This window comes from Saccopteryx bilineata, chromosome X (genome assembly GCF_036850765.1).
Source record: "Saccopteryx bilineata isolate mSacBil1 chromosome X, mSacBil1_pri_phased_curated, whole genome shotgun sequence".
NCBI lineage: Eukaryota > Metazoa > Chordata > Mammalia > Chiroptera > Emballonuridae > Saccopteryx > Saccopteryx bilineata.
The window spans coordinates 103,518,544-103,536,363 of record NC_089502.1 but is presented as its reverse complement, the minus strand read 5'-3'; the positions used below and the strand labels follow the sequence as shown (position 1 = coordinate 103,536,363).

The 17,820-nt window shown below is 50.0% G+C and overlaps 1 protein-coding gene across 7 annotated transcripts in view; it reads left to right on the top strand.

Moving 5' to 3' along the window:
- IQSEC2 (IQ motif and Sec7 domain ArfGEF 2) overlaps positions 1 to 17,820 on the top strand; it is an 81,797-nt gene that overhangs the window by 55,054 nt on the left and 8,923 nt on the right. For all 7 annotated transcript variants that reach the window (XM_066249586.1, XM_066249585.1, XM_066249591.1 and 4 more), the window contains 8 exons: positions 4,511 to 4,772; positions 6,752 to 7,153; positions 10,063 to 10,958; positions 12,334 to 12,495; positions 12,982 to 13,104; positions 14,081 to 14,247; positions 16,703 to 16,842; positions 17,638 to 17,763. In XM_066249586.1, the coding sequence (XP_066105683.1) occupies positions 4,511 to 4,772; positions 6,752 to 7,153; positions 10,063 to 10,958; positions 12,334 to 12,495; positions 12,982 to 13,104; positions 14,081 to 14,247; positions 16,703 to 16,842; positions 17,638 to 17,763 (2,278 nt within the window). The remainder of the gene's footprint in view (positions 1 to 4,510; positions 4,773 to 6,751; positions 7,154 to 10,062; positions 10,959 to 12,333; positions 12,496 to 12,981; positions 13,105 to 14,080; positions 14,248 to 16,702; positions 16,843 to 17,637; positions 17,764 to 17,820) is intronic.

Sequence of the window (17,820 nt, the reverse complement as noted above, 5' to 3'; positions counted from 1 at the left end):
TAATGATGCCTGCCTCAGTAAGTTGCAAGGCTTCAATGAACTAATTAATGTCCTTGGCTTAAGGATCAAGGTGATTAGAGGGCCCTGTGGTAGCACAGAGAGGGGGCCAGTAAGCCAGCCTGTGCTGACAGGGCAGGCAGGTGTGGAAGGGCACACCTGAGCTAGATGTTGAAAGGTGAGCAGAACGTTGCCAGGTTGGGGTATTGGAGCAGAGGGTATATGAGGTTGAGATCACTTTTGTTTATTTATTTTTATTTAGAAAATTAAATTTAACAGGGTGACATTGATCAACAAGTATATATAGATTTCAGGTAAACATCACTACATCATTTGAATAATTGATTATGGTGTCTATCCATCACCCAAATTCAAATCATTTTCCATCACCTTATATTTGTCCCTCTTTACACCCTTGCCCCAAACCCCCTCCCTGCCCTTATATCTCCTTCCCCGTGGTAACCACTGCACTGTCATGAGATCACTTTTTTTTTTTCATTTTTCTGAAGCTGGAAACAGGGAGAGACAGTCAGACAGACTCCCGCATGCGCCCGACCGGGATCCACCCGGCACACCCACCATGGAGCGACGCTCTGCCCACCAGGGGGCAATGCTCTGCCCATCCTGGGCGTCGCCATGTTGCGACCAGAGCCACTCTAGCGCCTGAGGCAGAGGCCACAGAGCCATCCCCAGCGCCCGGGCCATCTTTGCTCCAATGGAGCCTTGGCTGTGGGAGGGGAAGAGAGAGACAGAGAGGAAAGCGCGGCAGAGGGGTGGAGAAGCAAATAGGCGCTTCTCCTGTGTGCCCTGGCCGGGAATCGAACCCGGGTCCTTCGCACGCTAGGCCGACGCTCTACCGCTGAACCAACCGGCCAGGGCATGAGATCACTTTAGAAGAGCCGTCCATGGCTATGGTAACAAAGTTGGAGGTTATCTCATGGACGATAATTCCTGAAACACCTGTTAGATCATACCCTCCTCTGCTTATCTCAATCATAGCAAAAGCCAGTCTTTACTGTGGACTCAATGTCCTATATGATTTGGCTCCTTATTAACATACCCTTTGATCTTGTCACCATACTCTGATCTTATCTCCTATCACTTGCCTTTCAGTCACTCTGCTCCAGCTATACCGGTCTCCTCGCTGTTCCTCAATTATGTCAGACATAGTTTGACCTCAGGACCTTTGCACTGGCTCTGCCTTCTGTCTGCACTGCTCTTGCCTCAGATAGCCACACAGTTCGCTCTTCACTTCCATCAGGGCTCTGCTTATATGCCACTTTTTTCAAAAAAGACCACCGCATCTAAAGCAACACCTTTATTACTGTGCTATAATTTTCTTCCTAGCACTTCTCTCCACCTGAAATGATAGTATATATTTATAGTCCGCGTCTCTCGCTAGAACGTCACCTCCCTGAGGGAACAAATCTTATGTGTCTTCTTCACTGTTACATTTGCAGCACAGGGCCTTGCACAGAGAAGGTGCTCAATTGTTGTTTGCTGGATAAATCATGAGGAACTGGGAAAAGGTTTTAGTGGGAGAGCAAAATAGTCAGATTTGTACTTTTTTTTTTTTTCCTGAAGCTGGAAACAGGGAGAAACAGACAGACTCCCGCATGCGCCTGACCAGGATCCACCCGGCACGCCCACCAGGGGCGAGGCTCTGCCCACCAGGGGGCGATGCTCTGCCCCTCCGGGGCGTCGCTCTGCCTCGACCAGAGCCACTCTAGCGCCTGGGGCAGAGGCCACAGAGCCATCCCCAGCGCCCGGGTCATCTTTGCTCCAATGGAGCCTTGGCTGCGGGAGGAGAAGAGAGAGACAGAGAGGAAAGCGCGGCGGAGGGGTGGAGAAGCAAATGGGCGCTTCTCCTGTGTGCCCTGGCCGGGAATCGAACCCGGGTCCTCCGCACGCTAGGCCGACGCTCTACCGCTGAGCCAACCGGCCAGGGCCCAGATTTATACTTTAGAAAGCTCTCTCTGGCCACAGGATGGAGCACGGATTGGACGCTATGGTCAAAATTTGGGTGAGAGGATTTATCTCTTCTCTCAGTTGATAAGCCCGCCAGAGCTCATTCATTGACTCTGATTCTGGAAGTTTTTGTTGAGCGCCTACTCTGCTCCAAGCCTTGTGCTGTGCATTAGTTAGGAGATTGCCAAATTCTCTTCTTGTGCTGGGATTCTGAGAGTCATGACCACAAAGAGCTGTCACGCTTTGCCAAAGCTAACAGGCATCATTAAAAGGACAGACGCGCTGTGTGGGGGAGCTCAGAACAGAATCAGGCATCGTTTCTGGCTGGAGGCGGGCTTCGTAGTGGTGGCATGCGGACTGAATTTTGATAGAACGAGGGGGGGGATTTCTCAGATTGCAGATGGCGGCGGTGATAGGGACTGCATTCCACTGAACGGTAGCAGTGGAGGAGGTGGAAAGCAGAGGAGTCTTGGGGAGAAACAGGATCCGGCCCAGGCTGGAGAGAGGGGTGGATGGGATGGCAGCATGGCATAATGTTTAAGATGGTGAAGCCTGGAGTCACACTGCCTGGATTTGGATTCTGGCTCTATCATTAATAGCTGCGTGTGATCATAGATATGTTACTTAACTTCTCTGGACCTCGGTTTCTTTATGTGTAAAATGAAGATAAATAACAATGTTTTGAAGAATAATCAAATTATTAAAAGTGAAGTGGTAAAAATAGTGCCTGAACATGCTGCGTGCTCTCTAAGCATTAGCTATTATTATCTTGCAGAGGCTTCAAATGCCACAATAAGGAATTTGGGTTCTGTCTTATGGGCAGTGGGAGCTATGGATGGTTCATGAACAAAGGAGACAGTTGATCAAAACTGAGCTGGAGTTGTGTACTGGGGAGGAGAGGAGCATCTTAGATGCCTGGCGTTGGGGCAAGGGGCTGGGCTGAGTCTGACTCCTGGGGGGACTTCACAGGCCCCTGAGGCTCACGAGAAGAGAGAATTTGGGGTGAAGGGCAGCCTGCCCCCCAGTTTGTTTCTGCCTGGCTCTGAGTAGTGTTGCAAACTAATAACTGAGGTTGGGACGGTGGAAGGTGAGCAGTGGGAGGGCGCTGTCACCGAGGCAGAGCAGAGCTGCAGCCCTGCACTCAGGACCCAGCCTCAGGGTGCAGCTTCCCCAGTGAGCCCAGCACCCAGCTCCAAGGGCTCTTCTCCAAGGCTGGCAGGCCTGTTGCAGTTCCAGCTCCTGTACTGATAGGAAGCCTCCCTCTACCCCCTCTGCTGTCCTCTGCCCCGCACCCTGGTCTTTGCCAAGGAGGGGCTGAGTAGCCCCTTAACCTTTTCACTAGCAAGGGCCCTTCAAACCTGTGTCTGCCTCAAAAGCGGCCGATTGCCTGGGCCCAGCCACACCCATTCCCACCCCCCACCCAGGCCTCACCAGACCTCCCCTCCCAACTCCCTCCCCTGTTCACCCACCTTTGTGGCTCCTCACCATGCCCTCTGGGCTCTGTCGCCAGTGTGTTCCCTGGCAGCCTGGTTGCCATGACACCATGGGAGCAGGTCTGGTGGAACAACAGCTCTGGGTAACCAGGGAAGGCAAGGCCCAGTACCCGGCTCCTGCCATTCTTCAGCCTTGAGACCCTTGTCTCCTTCCCCCAGCTGAGCAGAGGAGGCCATGAGGAGAAAAAGGAAGCTGCCCCGCAGGGCAGCTCTTTACCTGTGAGGATGCTGGATGGGAGGCTCCTCCCACTGTCACTGAGCTCTGAGTCCTCACAGCCAGGGAACCCTGGGAACTGGCCAAGCCTAAGTCCAGGCGCCTAAAGGCAGGGGTGGGGCTTCAGGGGGGGGGGGGGGGGCTGCAGGGGGCAGTGCTGGGCTGGGAAAGGAGAGCTGGATGCTCGGGATGCTAGGAATGGGCCTCAGGCCTGGGGACAGGGTTGATCTGGGGTGGTGCTGGGGATCAGGCAGGGAGGGAAACCAAAGCACATGTTGCGTTGAGAACAGAGCCACCAGGGATGGAACTGTGAGGGGAAGAGGTCAGGGTGGGAGGGGTGGAACTAAAAGGGTGGTCCATCAAGGGAAGGAGGATTTGGAGTTGGAGCCATTAGGATGGGACTATTGGAAAAAGGGGCTTGTGGGGACAAGACAGAGAGGAAACTAGCCTAGAAATAAGTCTATGGGGGCCATGACCATGAGGGGAGCAGGCAATGAGGGGCGGATGGGACAGGGGATAAGACTGAGAAGACCAAGCCTTAAGGGAAAGGCGTCTACAGGTGGGAGCTGTGAGGAGATGGGGCTGAGCGCAGTGAGGGTAGGGCTGTGAAGGCAAGGGGTCTTGAAGTGAAGGGACCATGAGGGCAGTGAGGAGACAGCTTGGGGGATAGGACTCTTTCCTGGCCTTTAAGTCTCGGGGTCCCTGTAGATACAGCTTCTCAGTGAAGAAGCTGAGAGGGATGGGGTTGCAGTAAAGGATCTGGTCCACCCACTCAGTCTGGCCCAGCAGGCTGGTCCTTTGTTCCCACGTCCTGGCTCATCTTATCTCATCCCCACAGTGTGGAGGGTGATGCCCCAGGCAGTGAACTGAGCACAGCGGTTGATAGTCCTGGGAGTCAACCCCCCTACCGGCTGAGCCAGCTGCCCCCCACCAGCAGCCACATGGGGGGCCCCCCTGCTGGGGTGGGCCTTCCCTGGGCTCAGCGGGCTCGCCTCCAGCCAGCCAGTGTCGCCCTGAGGAAGCAGGAAGAAGAAGAGATAAAACGCTCCAAGGCCCTATCTGACAGCTACGAACTCTCCACGGACCTGCAGGACAAGAAGGTATAGAGAAGATGGCTCTGGCTGGGAATGGGAGTGGGAATGGGAGTGGGAATGGAGGACTGAGAGAACCAAGGGAGGGATTGGATGTGGCACTTGAGGGTGGTATGCATAGTGGGATAGTGACATTGGAACAAGAGAAGACTGGCTCCAGGACCCTTCACCCCACTAGGGACTCATTCAGCATCTACTCACTAAGTCTCAATGTCCTCAACAAACACTCACTGATCTCCATGTTAGGCACTGGAGATGTAAAACTGAAGGAGACCTGGACCCCGTTCTCAAAAACCTCACAAATAAGTTGACAGTTTCAGAACAGTGTGCTACAGTATGTCACATATATCATACAGATATTGTTACCTAAAAGGGGGGGACACAAAATACTACCTATAGCAGGGGTCCCCAAACTTTTTACACAGGGGGCCAGTTCACTGTCCCTCAGACCGTTGGAGGGCCGGACTATAAAGAAAACTATGAACAAATCCCTATGCACACTGCACATATCTTATTTTAAAGTAAAAAAACAGAATGGGAACAAATACAATATTTAAAATAAAGAACAAGTAAATTTAAATCAACCAACTGACCAGTATTTCAATGGGAACTATGCTCCTCTCACTGACCACCAATGAAAGAGGTGCCCCTTCCGGAAGTGCAGTGGGGGCCGGATAAATGGCCTCAGGGGGCCGCATGCGGCCCGCAGGCCGTAGTTTGGGGACCCCTGACCTATAGAAAAGATACTGGAAGGACAAATGCCAAAATGATAATTGTGGTTATGCTTAGGTGTTGGGACTTTAAGTGAACCAACTTTCTTTCTTTCCTTCCTTCCTTCCTTCCTTCCTTCCTTCCTTCCTTCCTTCCTTCCTTCCTTCCTTCCTCCCTCCCTCCCTCCCTCCCTCCCTTCCTCCCTTCCTTTTCTCTTTTTGCTCTCACCATCTTCCCTCCCTCTTCTCCTTTCTCTTCCCCTCTTTCCTCTCCTCCTTGCCCTCAATTTCCTTCCTTCCTTCCTTCCTTCCTTCCTTCCTTCCTTCCTTCCTTCCTTCCTCTCTCTTTCCCTCCCTCCCTCCCTCCCTTCCTCCCTCCCTCCCTCCCTCTCTCCTTTCCCTCCCTCCCTCCCTCCCTCCTTTCCTTCCTCCCTTCCTCCCTCCCTTCCTTCCTTCCTTCCTTCCTTCCTTCCTTCCTTCCTTCCTTCCTTCCTTCCTCTCTCTTTCCCTCCCTCCCTCCCTTCCTCCCTCCTCCCTCCCTCTCTCCTTTCCCTCCCTCCCTCCCTCCTTTCCTTCCTCCCTTCCTCCCTCCCTCCCTTCCTTCCTTCCTTCCTTCCTTCCTTCCTTCCTTCCTCTCTCTTTCCCTCCCTCCCTCCCTTCCTCCCTCCTCCCTCCCTCTCTCCTTTCCCTCTCTCCCTTCCTCCTTTCCTTCCTCCCTTCCTTCCTTCCTTCCTCTCTCTTTCCCTCCCTCCCTACCTTCCTCCCTCCCTCCCTCCCTCTCTCCTTTCCCTCCCTCCCTCCTTTCCTTCCTCCCTTCCTTCCTTCCTTCCTTCCTCTCTCTTTCCCTCCCTCCCTCCCTCTCTCCTTTCCCTCCCTCCCTCCCTCCTTCCCTCCCTCCCTCCTTTCCTTCCTTCCTTCCTTCCTTCCTTCCTTCCTTCCTTCCTTCCTTCCTTCCTTCTTTTCTTCCTTTCTCATTCTTTCCTTCCCTCTGTCTCTTCCCTACCTCCTTCCTTCCTTCTTTTCTGTTTTTTTCTAACTTTTTTGGAATATTTACTATTTACTTCTTGTAAATAAATAAAAAAGAGAAAACCACAATCCAGTCCTGTGTCACAAGTGCTACCTGAGATTATAGTGAGACAACGATACTGGGAGTGCAGCTTGGCACACCCGGGCAGCTGGGAACAGTTAGCTGTGACTTGGTGGTGGTGTGGTTGAGGCCCAGAGAGATGGGGCTGCAGCGAGTGCCTGACCTTATTCCCCTCAACCCTCTTCTGCCAGGTGGAAATGCTGGAGAGGAAGTATGGGGGCTCCTTTCTGAGCCGCAGGGCCGCTAGGACCATTCAGACGGCCTTCCGCCAGTACCGCATGAACAAGAACTTTGAGCGGCTCCGCAGCTCAGCTTCAGAAAGCCGCATGTCGCGACGCATCATCCTTTCCAATATGCGGATGCAGTTCTCCTTTGAGGAGTATGAGAAGGCCCAGAACCCCGCGTACTTCGAGGGCAAGCCTGCCTCGCTGGACGAGGGTGCCATGGCCGGTGCCCGGAGCCACCGGCTTGAACGGGGGCTCCCATATGGAGGCTCCTGTGGAGGAGGCATTGATGGTGGGGGAAGCTCTGTCACCACATCTGGAGAGTTTTCCAATGACATCACAGAGCTTGAGGATTCCTTCTCTAAACAGGTCAGCATCCCAGAAAAGTGCCTTTCCTCCCCACCCCTATGCTCCAGCTACTCCTAAGACATTTCACCTATATTTCAAACTAAAAGATGTTGCCTGACAAGCATTTCAGAACAACGACTAGCTACTATGAGTAGGGACTGTGAGAACAATGCGAAAGAATTGGCAAGACAAAAAATTACATAGTTAAAACAAGCAAGTTAAAAAACTGGGTATATAGAACACATGAAAAAAATTAAAATTCTCACTCTTTGGAACTTAATTCACTATCAAATTAAGGCCTAACTAAGAAGTGATGAGCACCTACTGCGCGTGCCTCGTAACGAACGGCCTATGCGATGGGTGGTTGCCACAGCTCTACAGAGGAGGTGGCTAAGGCTCTGAGACCTTGAAAGGTGAAGTGACTTTTCCCAACTGTACTGGAACTCAGCTCTTCTGGTTCCAAAGCCCACGCCCTTTCACTAACAGCACACAACCATAAACCCAGCTCTGTGCAGGGCACCAGAGGGGGCACAGATGAACCACCACAGTCCTTGTTCTCAAGAATCTCCCAGGCCAGTAGCTCTCAGGGATCTAGTGGCTGGCACACGTGCACACGACTATTTTTGTTTCCTGAAATACAGTGTGCTCAGAGCCAGAAGAAAAGATCACATATAGTACCAAGGGCACCCAGAAGAAGAAGAAGAAACTTTCTTCTGGGAGGACCAGAGAAGGCTTCTTTGAGAAAATATCAGTCGAGCTGGGCCTTACCAGACAAATAAGATTTAGCAAGTTAGAGCTAGTTGGCAGGGTGTTGCTTGCATAGCCATTGCATCAGCAAAAGCATGGAAGGGTGGGAAAGTAGCAGGCACCGATGGTACTGGGAGATCATTTTAGGCTTGTGTGTGTCAGCAGAGGTGCTCAGTGCAGATTCCAGCTCTGCCACTTCCCAGCTGTGTGACCTTGGACAAACTGTTTAACCTCACTGAAACATTATGAATAAAATGGCGATAAAACTTTCTTTATAGAGTTGTTTTAGAGATTCAGTTCAGCTAGGTCAGGGGTCCCCAAACTTTTTACACAGGGGGCCAGTTCATTGTCCCCCAGACTGTTGGAGGGCCAGACTATAAAAAAAACTATGAACAAATCCCTATGCACACTGCACATATCTTATTTTAAAGTAAAAAAACAAAATGGGAACAAATACAATATTTAAAATAAAGAACAAGTAAATTTAAATCAACAAACTGACCAGTATTTCAGTGGGAACTATGGATCTCCTTTTGGCTTGAGATGGTCAATGTCCAGTTTCGTATTTGTCACTGCTATAGCTGTAACAAGTGATATGACGTGCTTCCGGAGCCATGACGCGTGCGTCCCACGTCACCGGAAGTAGTACTGTACGTGAGCGATGCCATGCTTTGCAGCGCTGCCACATACAGTACTCCTCTCACTGACCACCAATGAAAGAGGTGCCCCTTCTGGAAGTGCGGCGGGGGCCGGATAAATGGCCTCAGGGGGCCGCATGCAGCCCATGGGCCGAAGTTTGGGGACCCCTGAGCTAGGTAATATATAGACAAACACCTAGTATGTGGTAGCTATTAAATACATGTTAATTTACATCCTAAAACCAAGAAGATAAATTGTTGGATGGATGGATGGAGCTTTATAAGAGAAAAAAATCACTCTAACCTCTGATCTAGCCCTGCCATCAGCCTGGGCATGCCTCCCTGGAGCTAGTGATTGGGTGTGTGTTAGGATGGGAGGTAAAGAGAAGGAAAGAAGTATTAAAGAAAAATCTAAATCAGTCATCTACTTACTCAAACAACAAAAAGAATTAATTGAATATCTCTTCTGTGTCAAGAAATGTGTTGAGCTGTGTTTCAAAGTGATAGACTGGGCCTGGACCCATCCTTCCAGGGTGGGAGGAGGGGCTCCCAGTCTGGTGGGGAGATGAAAGAACCAGACCTAGGCCCAGCTCTCAGTGCCACCCAGGTCTGATGGGGAAGTATATTAGTTATCTCTTGCTGCATAACAAATGACCCCAAAAGTTAATAGCTTAAAACTGAATTTAAAGACTGAGCTTAAACAACAAATGTTATCTCTGAGGGCCAGGCATCTGGGAGTGGTTGGCTGGCGTTTCTGGCTCAGGGTCTGTTCCGAGGCTATAATCGAGCTTTTGGGTGGGACTGCAATCTCCAAAGACGTGACTGGGGCTGACATGTCTGCTTCCAAGCTCACTTGCTTGGCTGTTGGCAAGAGTATTCCGGTTCTCACTACCTGGGCCTCTCCATAGGATTGCTCATGTCATCGCTTCCCCCAGAGCAAAGGGTCTAAGAGAGAGAAGCACAAGCAAGTAAGAGGACTCAGGACAGACACTGTAGTCTTTCATAGCCTAATCTTGAAGTGACATCACTTCTGCCATATGCTATCAGTCCACAGCCCAGCTCCAGAACAGTGGAGTGGTACACAGGGTGTAAATACCAGCAGGCAGGAATCATTGGGTGCCAGTTAAGAGGTTGAATATCACAGGGAGGTAGAATTACCAGCTATAGTCTGGATTTTCAGGCTAAATCATACGATTTCCTAAGATAGAATGAGACAGAGGAAAATGGGATTTTATTTTACCCAGGGGATGGTGGAGGCAGAAATAAATGTAGATTGAATCAGGGCATTTTGCTTGGGTCTACATGGACCTTAGGGCACCAGCTTCTGTGAGCTCACAATGGCTCCCTGGGAGTTATTTTATGTACTGCACAGAACCTGTGGAGGTGGGGGAGAGAAATTCTGCTTCTTGGCTGACCCACCAGGAAGTCCCCCCTATTTCCTTCCTTTCCTCCCTAATTCCCACCCTTCTACCATCCCACCACCCTTCCCTTCCCCTTCCCTTCCCTTCTTTCCCTTTCCTTCCTCCCCTTTCCCTCCAAACACAGGTAAAGTCTTTGGCTGAATCCATTGACGAGGCCCTGAACTGCCACCCATCCGGGCCAATGTCTGAGGAGGCAGCGCCAACCCAACTGGAGAAGCGAGAGCCGAAGGAACAGCAAGAGGACAGCTCAGCCACATCCTTCAGTGACCTTCCCCTCTACTTGGATGACCCAGTTCCCCAACCATCCCCTGAACGACTGCCCAACACAGAGCCCCCACCCCAGGGCCGACCTGAGTTCTGGGCACCAGCCCCTCACCCCCCAGTTCCTCCACCAGCGCCACCAGGGACCCGGGAAGATGGTAACCGTGAGGAAAGCACTCGAAGGGGGCCTGGATGCTTGGAGTGTCGGGATTTCCGGCTGCGGGCTGCCCACCTTCCCTTGCTTACCATTGAGCCTCCCAGCGATAGCTCTGTGGACCTGAGCGACCGCTCAGATCGCGGTTCTGTCCATCGCCAGCTGGTGTATGAGGCCGATGGCTGCAGCCCCCATGGGACCCTGAAGCACAAGGGGCCACCAGGCAGGGCCCCGATCCCACACCGCCACTACCCAGCCCCAGAGGGCCCAGCCCCAGCCCCACCAGGGCCCCTGCCACCAGCCCCCAACAGTGGCACTGGGCCCACTAACGTGACTGGGGGTCGGCGGTTGGGAAAGTGCGAGGCAGCAGGTGAGAACTCTGATGGAGGAGACAACGAGAGCCTTGAGAGCTCCAGCAATTCCAACGAGACCATCAACTGCAGCTCTGGCTCCTCTTCGAGGGACAGCCTGAGGGAGCCTCCAGCCGCTGGCCTGTGCAAGCAGACATACCAGCGAGAGACCAGGCACAGCTGGGACTCACCAGCCTTCAACAACGACGTGGTCCAGAGGCGGCATTACCGAATCGGCCTCAACCTCTTCAATAAGTACGTGTTCCCCAGTCCTGCCCCCCTGGCCCCTTCCTACCCCGCCACTGGGCACTTCGACCCCTGGGGTTGAACTCCGAGCAGCAATCTGCTTCTGCCGTCTTCTCATTCTGTGGATGGCGTTTCTCGCCAGCTGTTCAGCATAGGATTGGCAACAGGGTGGCAGAGTAGAAAGTCCCCCAACACTCTTGTTAGAGGCATTTCTAGTCCTAGTACTGCCTCTGACTGGCTGCGTGATCTTGGGTGAGATGCTCCCCTCTCTGGGCCCCAGTTTGCTATCTAAAGAATGGATTCTGAACCTGGGATCCCCTACCTCCCCTTTTTGATGGGGAGCCCATGTGGTATATAAATAGCCCTGCTCTGAGAAACAGGAGACCTGGACCCTATCCAGACTTCAGCCAGACTCTCTGTGTAGCCCTGGGCAAGGTGGGTTTCTTCCTTGGGCTTTATCTATTGACTATCAGGGTGTGTAAATTTGAGGTACTGGGGGAAGCAAGGTGAAGTGCTGGACTAGTCAATAACCAGGATCAAGCTCTTTCTAGATGCCTGGTCCTGGACCAGGTGCTTAGGGGTAGGGTGGGAGTATGACATTTGATTGGAAAACAGAAAATAAATGCCTTACATCTGGAGCCTATTAGACACTTCCACTTCTATTGAGTTCTCAGAATAACTCAGCAAAGTGAGCGGTAGTGTCCCTATTTTATAGAGAAGGAACTGAGACTTGAAGATGTAAAGAATTGTTCCGAGTCATGCATGGTAAGTGATGGGTCTGAGACTCCTGGCACACCCAAGTCTCTTCGAAATTCTAGTCTCGTGGGGTCCTGAGGTTCTGGGATTCTGAATATGGGATAGCTCAGACCCAGATTTGGCCTAGTGGAAGGCAGGGAGTACCTTGTCTATGAAAACACTTCAGAGGCCGAGTGATACCTGTCTAGGAAGGAAATGGGATAAGGAGCAAAGTAACCTCTTCACTTTTTTTCCTACTCCGAGGCTCTGCCACTCAGAAAGAAGAGTTCAGCCTGGAGCTCAGGTCCTCTCCCAGGATTCCTCAGTGCCTGCTGGGGTATCAGTACTACCGGCATAGAGAGGCTCCCACTAAATCTTAATTTTCTTTCAATTGTAGTATGGTTCCAGTGAAGGAGGAAGTTGGGTTGAGGTGCCTTGGAATTTTGAAACTCTGTAAAATGGGAAAGTGACTTCCTTTCCTTGGGCCTCACTTTTCTTACCAGTACAATGAAGGGATTGGACCAAATTATGTATCTGACTCCCGTGGCTCTCCGAGGTCGTGATTGGGCCCAGAATTAGTTCAAGCAATGCGATGGAAGGCAGAGTTCTAGGAGGACAGTCATCTCATCTACCTCCTCTCTTTCTGCAGGAAGCCAGAGAAGGGTATCCAGTATCTGATTGAGCGGGGCTTCCTGTCCGACACACCGGTGGGAGTGGCTCACTTCATCCTGGAACGGAAAGGCCTCAGCCGGCAGATGATAGGGGAATTCCTAGGGAACCGGCAGAAGCAGTTCAACAGAGACGTGTTGGAGTGAGAACCCCAGGAATAGGGCAGGCCGGGCCAGGGATTCTTGGAAAAGGAAGGCAGGGGGGAGAAAGGGGACAGCCTGTCCTTTCTGCTGAGATAGTCTTGCAAAACGGGATAAATAGCCTTTCCTGCTTCCATACCCTTCTGCCCCAAAGAGGTGTGATGTCTCTTGGCCCTATTCCTAAAGTCTTCTGGGTGGCCCCAGGTAAGGCATGGTTATCCTATGGGCTTCGTTGGACTTCAGTTTTCCCACCTCTGAAATGAGTGGGTCAATGAAAAGTGGGTCTTACTAACCACGTGTCTGGACCTGATTTTCTGGGGTGGATTCAATTTGAAACGTTCCATCCTTATATGTACTTACTTGGGGCATGGGTCTATATTTTATGAACATCTATCAGTGAAGGAGTTTGTCCATTTGAGTAGGTCAGGGTTGGTCAGAGGTTTTCTGCAGAGGAATTGAGAGGGCCATACCTGTTCTTTACTCCTCAGCTGTGTGGTTGATGAGATGGATTTCTCCTCCATGGATTTGGATGATGCACTCCGGAAGTTCCAATCCCATATCCGGGTTCAGGGTGAGGCCCAGAAAGTGGAGCGACTCATCGAAGCCTTCAGGTGTGCCCGCTTCCCAGTGCTGAAGCTGCCTTCCCCAATTTTGGGGGGTGGGGGCAATATGGTGTGCTTGCAAATCACCTCTCTGAGCCTCACACTTTCCTTATCACAAAATGGCAATTATAAATCTTACCTTGCAACGCATTTAAATTATGAGGATCAGAAGCAATGTGTATAAACGATCTAGCTTAGCATCTGGAACATAGGCCTCTAATAAGTGATAACATCAGCAACAACAGCTAATGTTTGTTGAGGATTTACCAGGTATCATGTGCCAAGCTGGTTACTTATACATGATTATTTCACCAAATACAACAACCCAATAAGGTAGGTGCTTCTATTATTTATTTCCATTTTGCCGATGAGAAACTGGAAGTTTAGAAAGGTTAAGTAACTTGCTCAGAGCCACAGTGAGTAAGTAGTGGAAGGAGGATTGGAACTCAAGCGTGTCTGACTCCCTGAGCCTTAACTCTTATCCTCTACTATGAACGCTGTGGGAATCAAGCAGACTTGGATATAAATCCTAGCCTCACCACTTTGGGGGTATTTAGAGGAGAAATAAGAAAGTTGCTGAGAATTGTTTCCCTTAACGGAAGAAGGATTTGCTTTGCAGTCAAAAAGCTTTCGATTTTCATTCTGGTTTCCACATTGACCAGCTCTATTACTTAGGGCAAATTACCTTACCACTTGGGATCTCAGTCACTTCATCTGTAAAATGGGGCTGCTAATAGCTACCTTGCAGGACTGTGAGAGGATTACATAAGACATGTACATAAATCCTCTGGCAAAATTCAGTAAAAGGTAGTGATTATGAATTTTACATGCTAGTCTTGGAGAAACTGTGAAGAAAAAAAGACAGACCTAAAGGGCTTGGAAGTACTCCTTGAAGGAGAGGGTTGCTGATGCCTGATTGGGAAGAAGATGGGTAGGCAGAGATTACTGGTACCTGACCCTGGCCTTTACCTCCCCTGCCCTGCAGCCAGCGGTACTGTGTGTGTAACCCAGCCCTCGTGCGCCAGTTCCGGAATCCAGACACCATCTTCATCCTTGCTTTTGCTATCATCCTTCTCAATACTGACATGTACAGTCCCAGCGTCAAGGCTGAACGCAAGATGAAACTAGATGATTTCATCAAGAACCTGAGAGGTAACCCCAGACCTCCCTATCAACTTTTCCTGTCCTGAAAGTGGGCAGGGTGAGGCATTGGGTGGGGAAGGCTCCCTGGAAATTAACCTGTGATGCTCTCACTTTCTGCTGAGGCTGGATGTTCCAGGGGCATTCGCTTATTAATTCATTCAGTCGTTTGTCCATCCACTCATTCCCGCACTGAATGTTGACTGAGCAGGTCCCAAACAAGAGAGGTCAAAGCCCTGATTCTTACAGAGCTTATACTAATTCACCCAGCCATTCTGTTCACTCAGCACTCCTTCCTTTTCTTTCTTCTTTATTTATGCCCATAAAAACTCAATTGTTTTAGTACCCTTTCCTCTCTTTATGCATTTATTTATTTATTTATTTATTACAGAGACAGAGAGTGAGTCAGAGAGAGGGATAGACAGGGAGAGACAGACAGGAAGAGTGAGATGAGACGCATCAATTATTAGTTTTTCATTGCGCTTTGCAACACCTTAGTTGTTCATTGATTGCTTTCTCATATATGCCTTGACCGTGGGCCTCCAGCAGACCGAGCAACCCCTTGCTGGAGCCAGCGACCTTGGGTTCAAGCTGGTGGGCTCTTGCTCAAACCAGATGAGCCCGCGCTCAAGCTGGCGACCTCAGGGTCTCGAACCTGGGTCTTCTGCATCCCAGTCCGACGCTCTACCCACTGCGCCACCACCTGGTCAGGCACATTTATTTTTTAACTCAACCATCCAGCCAACCACTTGACACTCACCAAGTGCCTCATGTGTGCCAGGTGCAATGCTGGGTGCTAAGGACTGGAGGGACGTCTGCTATAGTCTCTGCCCCAAGAGGGCTCCCTGGTTGTGGGAGAAACCGGGTTATAATACCAGAGACAACACAAAACAGAAAAAAAAGGGTGATGTCAGACGACAATGTCATCGGGCCAGAAGTATGAGACAGAGCTCAGAGGAGGGAGAGCCCACCTCCAACACTTCCTGGATAAAGCAGTATTCATTTTAAGGCACAGATAATGTGCCAGAATGTCAATAAAGTAGGGCTTATCTAGAAGTCAGAATAACAAAGGCACAGAAGTAGGAAAATATAAAGTTGTCTGGAGAGCAGTCGAGATGGGGCAGTCAATCCAGTTGGAAAGGTCAGTTGGAACCAATATACAAGGTCCTTGACTGCCAGATTAAAGGTGTCACCTTGACTTTTTTTCTTGTTTTATGGTATTGATGTCAGGTCCTGCCTCTCATCAAAGAGCAGCCTCTTAAAAACGGTACAGATGTTAGGATTATTGAAACAGAAACAAAAGAGGGAAATAGAATTGTGGAAAAAGAAAACAGACGAGATATATTTGCTGACCTCCAGGGTTTTCATAATCAGTGAGCTTAAGCCCTCTGCCAGCTGAGGTATGACGTATGATGAAGGATTTTCCTTTAGCGCCTATCCGAGGAGAAGGCATGGTATTTATAAAGGAGAAAACACTTTCTCCAGCAGAAGGTAGTCAGTGGGTTTGCTCAGAAGACAGTCAGGAGTGGAGGAAGATGGCAGACAGGAGGAGGGAAACAGATCAGAGGCCATCTGGAGCCATTTCCCAGAATCCCATCATGAGTTACTTGTTCACTCATTCATTCTCCCTCCCTCCTTCTCTACATATGTATATGTGTGTATATATGTATATATTTCCCCTCCAGTTATTAAGTAAATAAACGAAATGAATACCTGCTTCATTCCAGAACTTTTGGAAATATAAAAAATTAGAACATTACTTTTAATCACCCCCAAAATTCTGCCCCCTAGAGGCAACCATGGTTGATATTTTAGTGTATTCTAGTCTTTTTTCCTATGCTTATGTAATTTTTTATAAGGTAAAGATCACATATGCAATTTATTCTGCTCTTTTCACTTAACCTGCTACAGAAATTTTCTCCTGCTTTTTGTAAACATCAAGTTTTTAATAGCTATAAATTATTTTATTAAACAGCTATACTCAGCTTTACTTAGCTTTTTCCCTCAGTAGCACTTGTGCATATGTCTTTGTACATATTTTTGAGTAATCCATAGGGCAGATTCCTAGAAGAGGAATCACTGAATATTTAGGCTCTTTCTAAATTACCTTCCAAAACAGTTACGTTCATATAAGTGCCAACTTCCTTACACTCTTACTAACACTGGATATTATCATTTAACATTATTTTTGCTCATCAGAAAGGCAAAAACAAAAAGTATCTGATTGTTTTAATCACAGTATGATCTGAGTTGTTTAGAAAAATTCCCTACGCTGGGGAGGAAAGCAACTGGCTATGTGGTTGAAGGGTGCCTTTCCTGGCTGATCCTGACTGAGGGGTCGGGGTGCCCACTCCTTCTAGTCCTGGCCATTATTATGGCCCAGGCCTGCACATTGGTTGCTATGGGGAACCCCTGCCACACACTCTCCGCATTTATGCCGTATATTTCTGTTACTCCCCCAACCCAGGGGTTGACAATGGTGAAGACATCCCTCGTGACCTCCTGGTGGGCATCTACCAGCGCATCCAGGGGCGCGAACTGCGGACCAACGATGACCATGTGTCCCAGGTGCAGGCTGTGGAGCGCATGATTGTGGGCAAGAAACCAGTAAGTGACTTGTGAGACTTCAGAGGGGACAGGGTTTGGGTCCGCCTCTGCCACTAAGTGGTAAGTCAGTGCCGCTCTCTGAGCCCTAGGCCCACCTCACTTGCTGAATGGAGTGGCTGGTAATACATTCCTTGGGGGTCACGTGGACACTGAGTGAGATGCTCGATGCCCTGTGGGAATGCATCTAGTACCCTGCAAGGCATCAGTGGGTGCTGTATGAATCTTAGCATCCTTCCCATCTCTGGTTTTGCCTGTCTGTCCCAAGTGAGGAGCCAAGCCAATAGTTGATAACCAAAGTCAAGAACATACCCTAGTCTTTTAATCAACAAACATTGACAAATGCCTTTCCACTGAGCCCAGCATTTCACTGGGCACTAGGGATGCAGATGAATCAGACATGGTGTCTGTCCCTGGGGGCACGCACAGAACAGGAAGGAGAGGGTGTCAGACAAAGACACAATACTTCTGCCTTACAGTTAGTATAGGGGAGTACAAAGGAGGGAGAAGTCATTTTCAGTCCATGGAGAGCAGGAATGGCTTCTTGGAAGAGATAAGGGTGGAACTTGGGTTTGGAGGGAGAGTGGAATGTGACCCTATGAAGCTGGGCAAGAAAGGCATTCCAGACAGAAGGAGTCACCCAGACAGAGGCAAGGAGCAGAAAGCCCGGGCCTTAGTTTCTCAGGCTCCTTGTGTCTGAGTGAAAACGATATGTATCAGAGGTAAATGTCCTTATGCGGTCTATAGTAAGGTGCTTGAAGCTGGTCTTGCTGACACCTATTTTTCATGCCTATCTAGGTCCTGTCTCTTCCTCACCGCAGACTGGTTTGCTGCTGCCAGCTCTATGAAGTGCCAGATCCAAACCGCCCCCAGAGGCTAGGATTGCATCAGCGGGAAGTCTTTCTCTTCAACGACCTCCTCGTGGTAAGAGCACTGTGGGAGAGGAGATGGAGAAGAGGTGGTGATGAGCTAGGCCCCTGT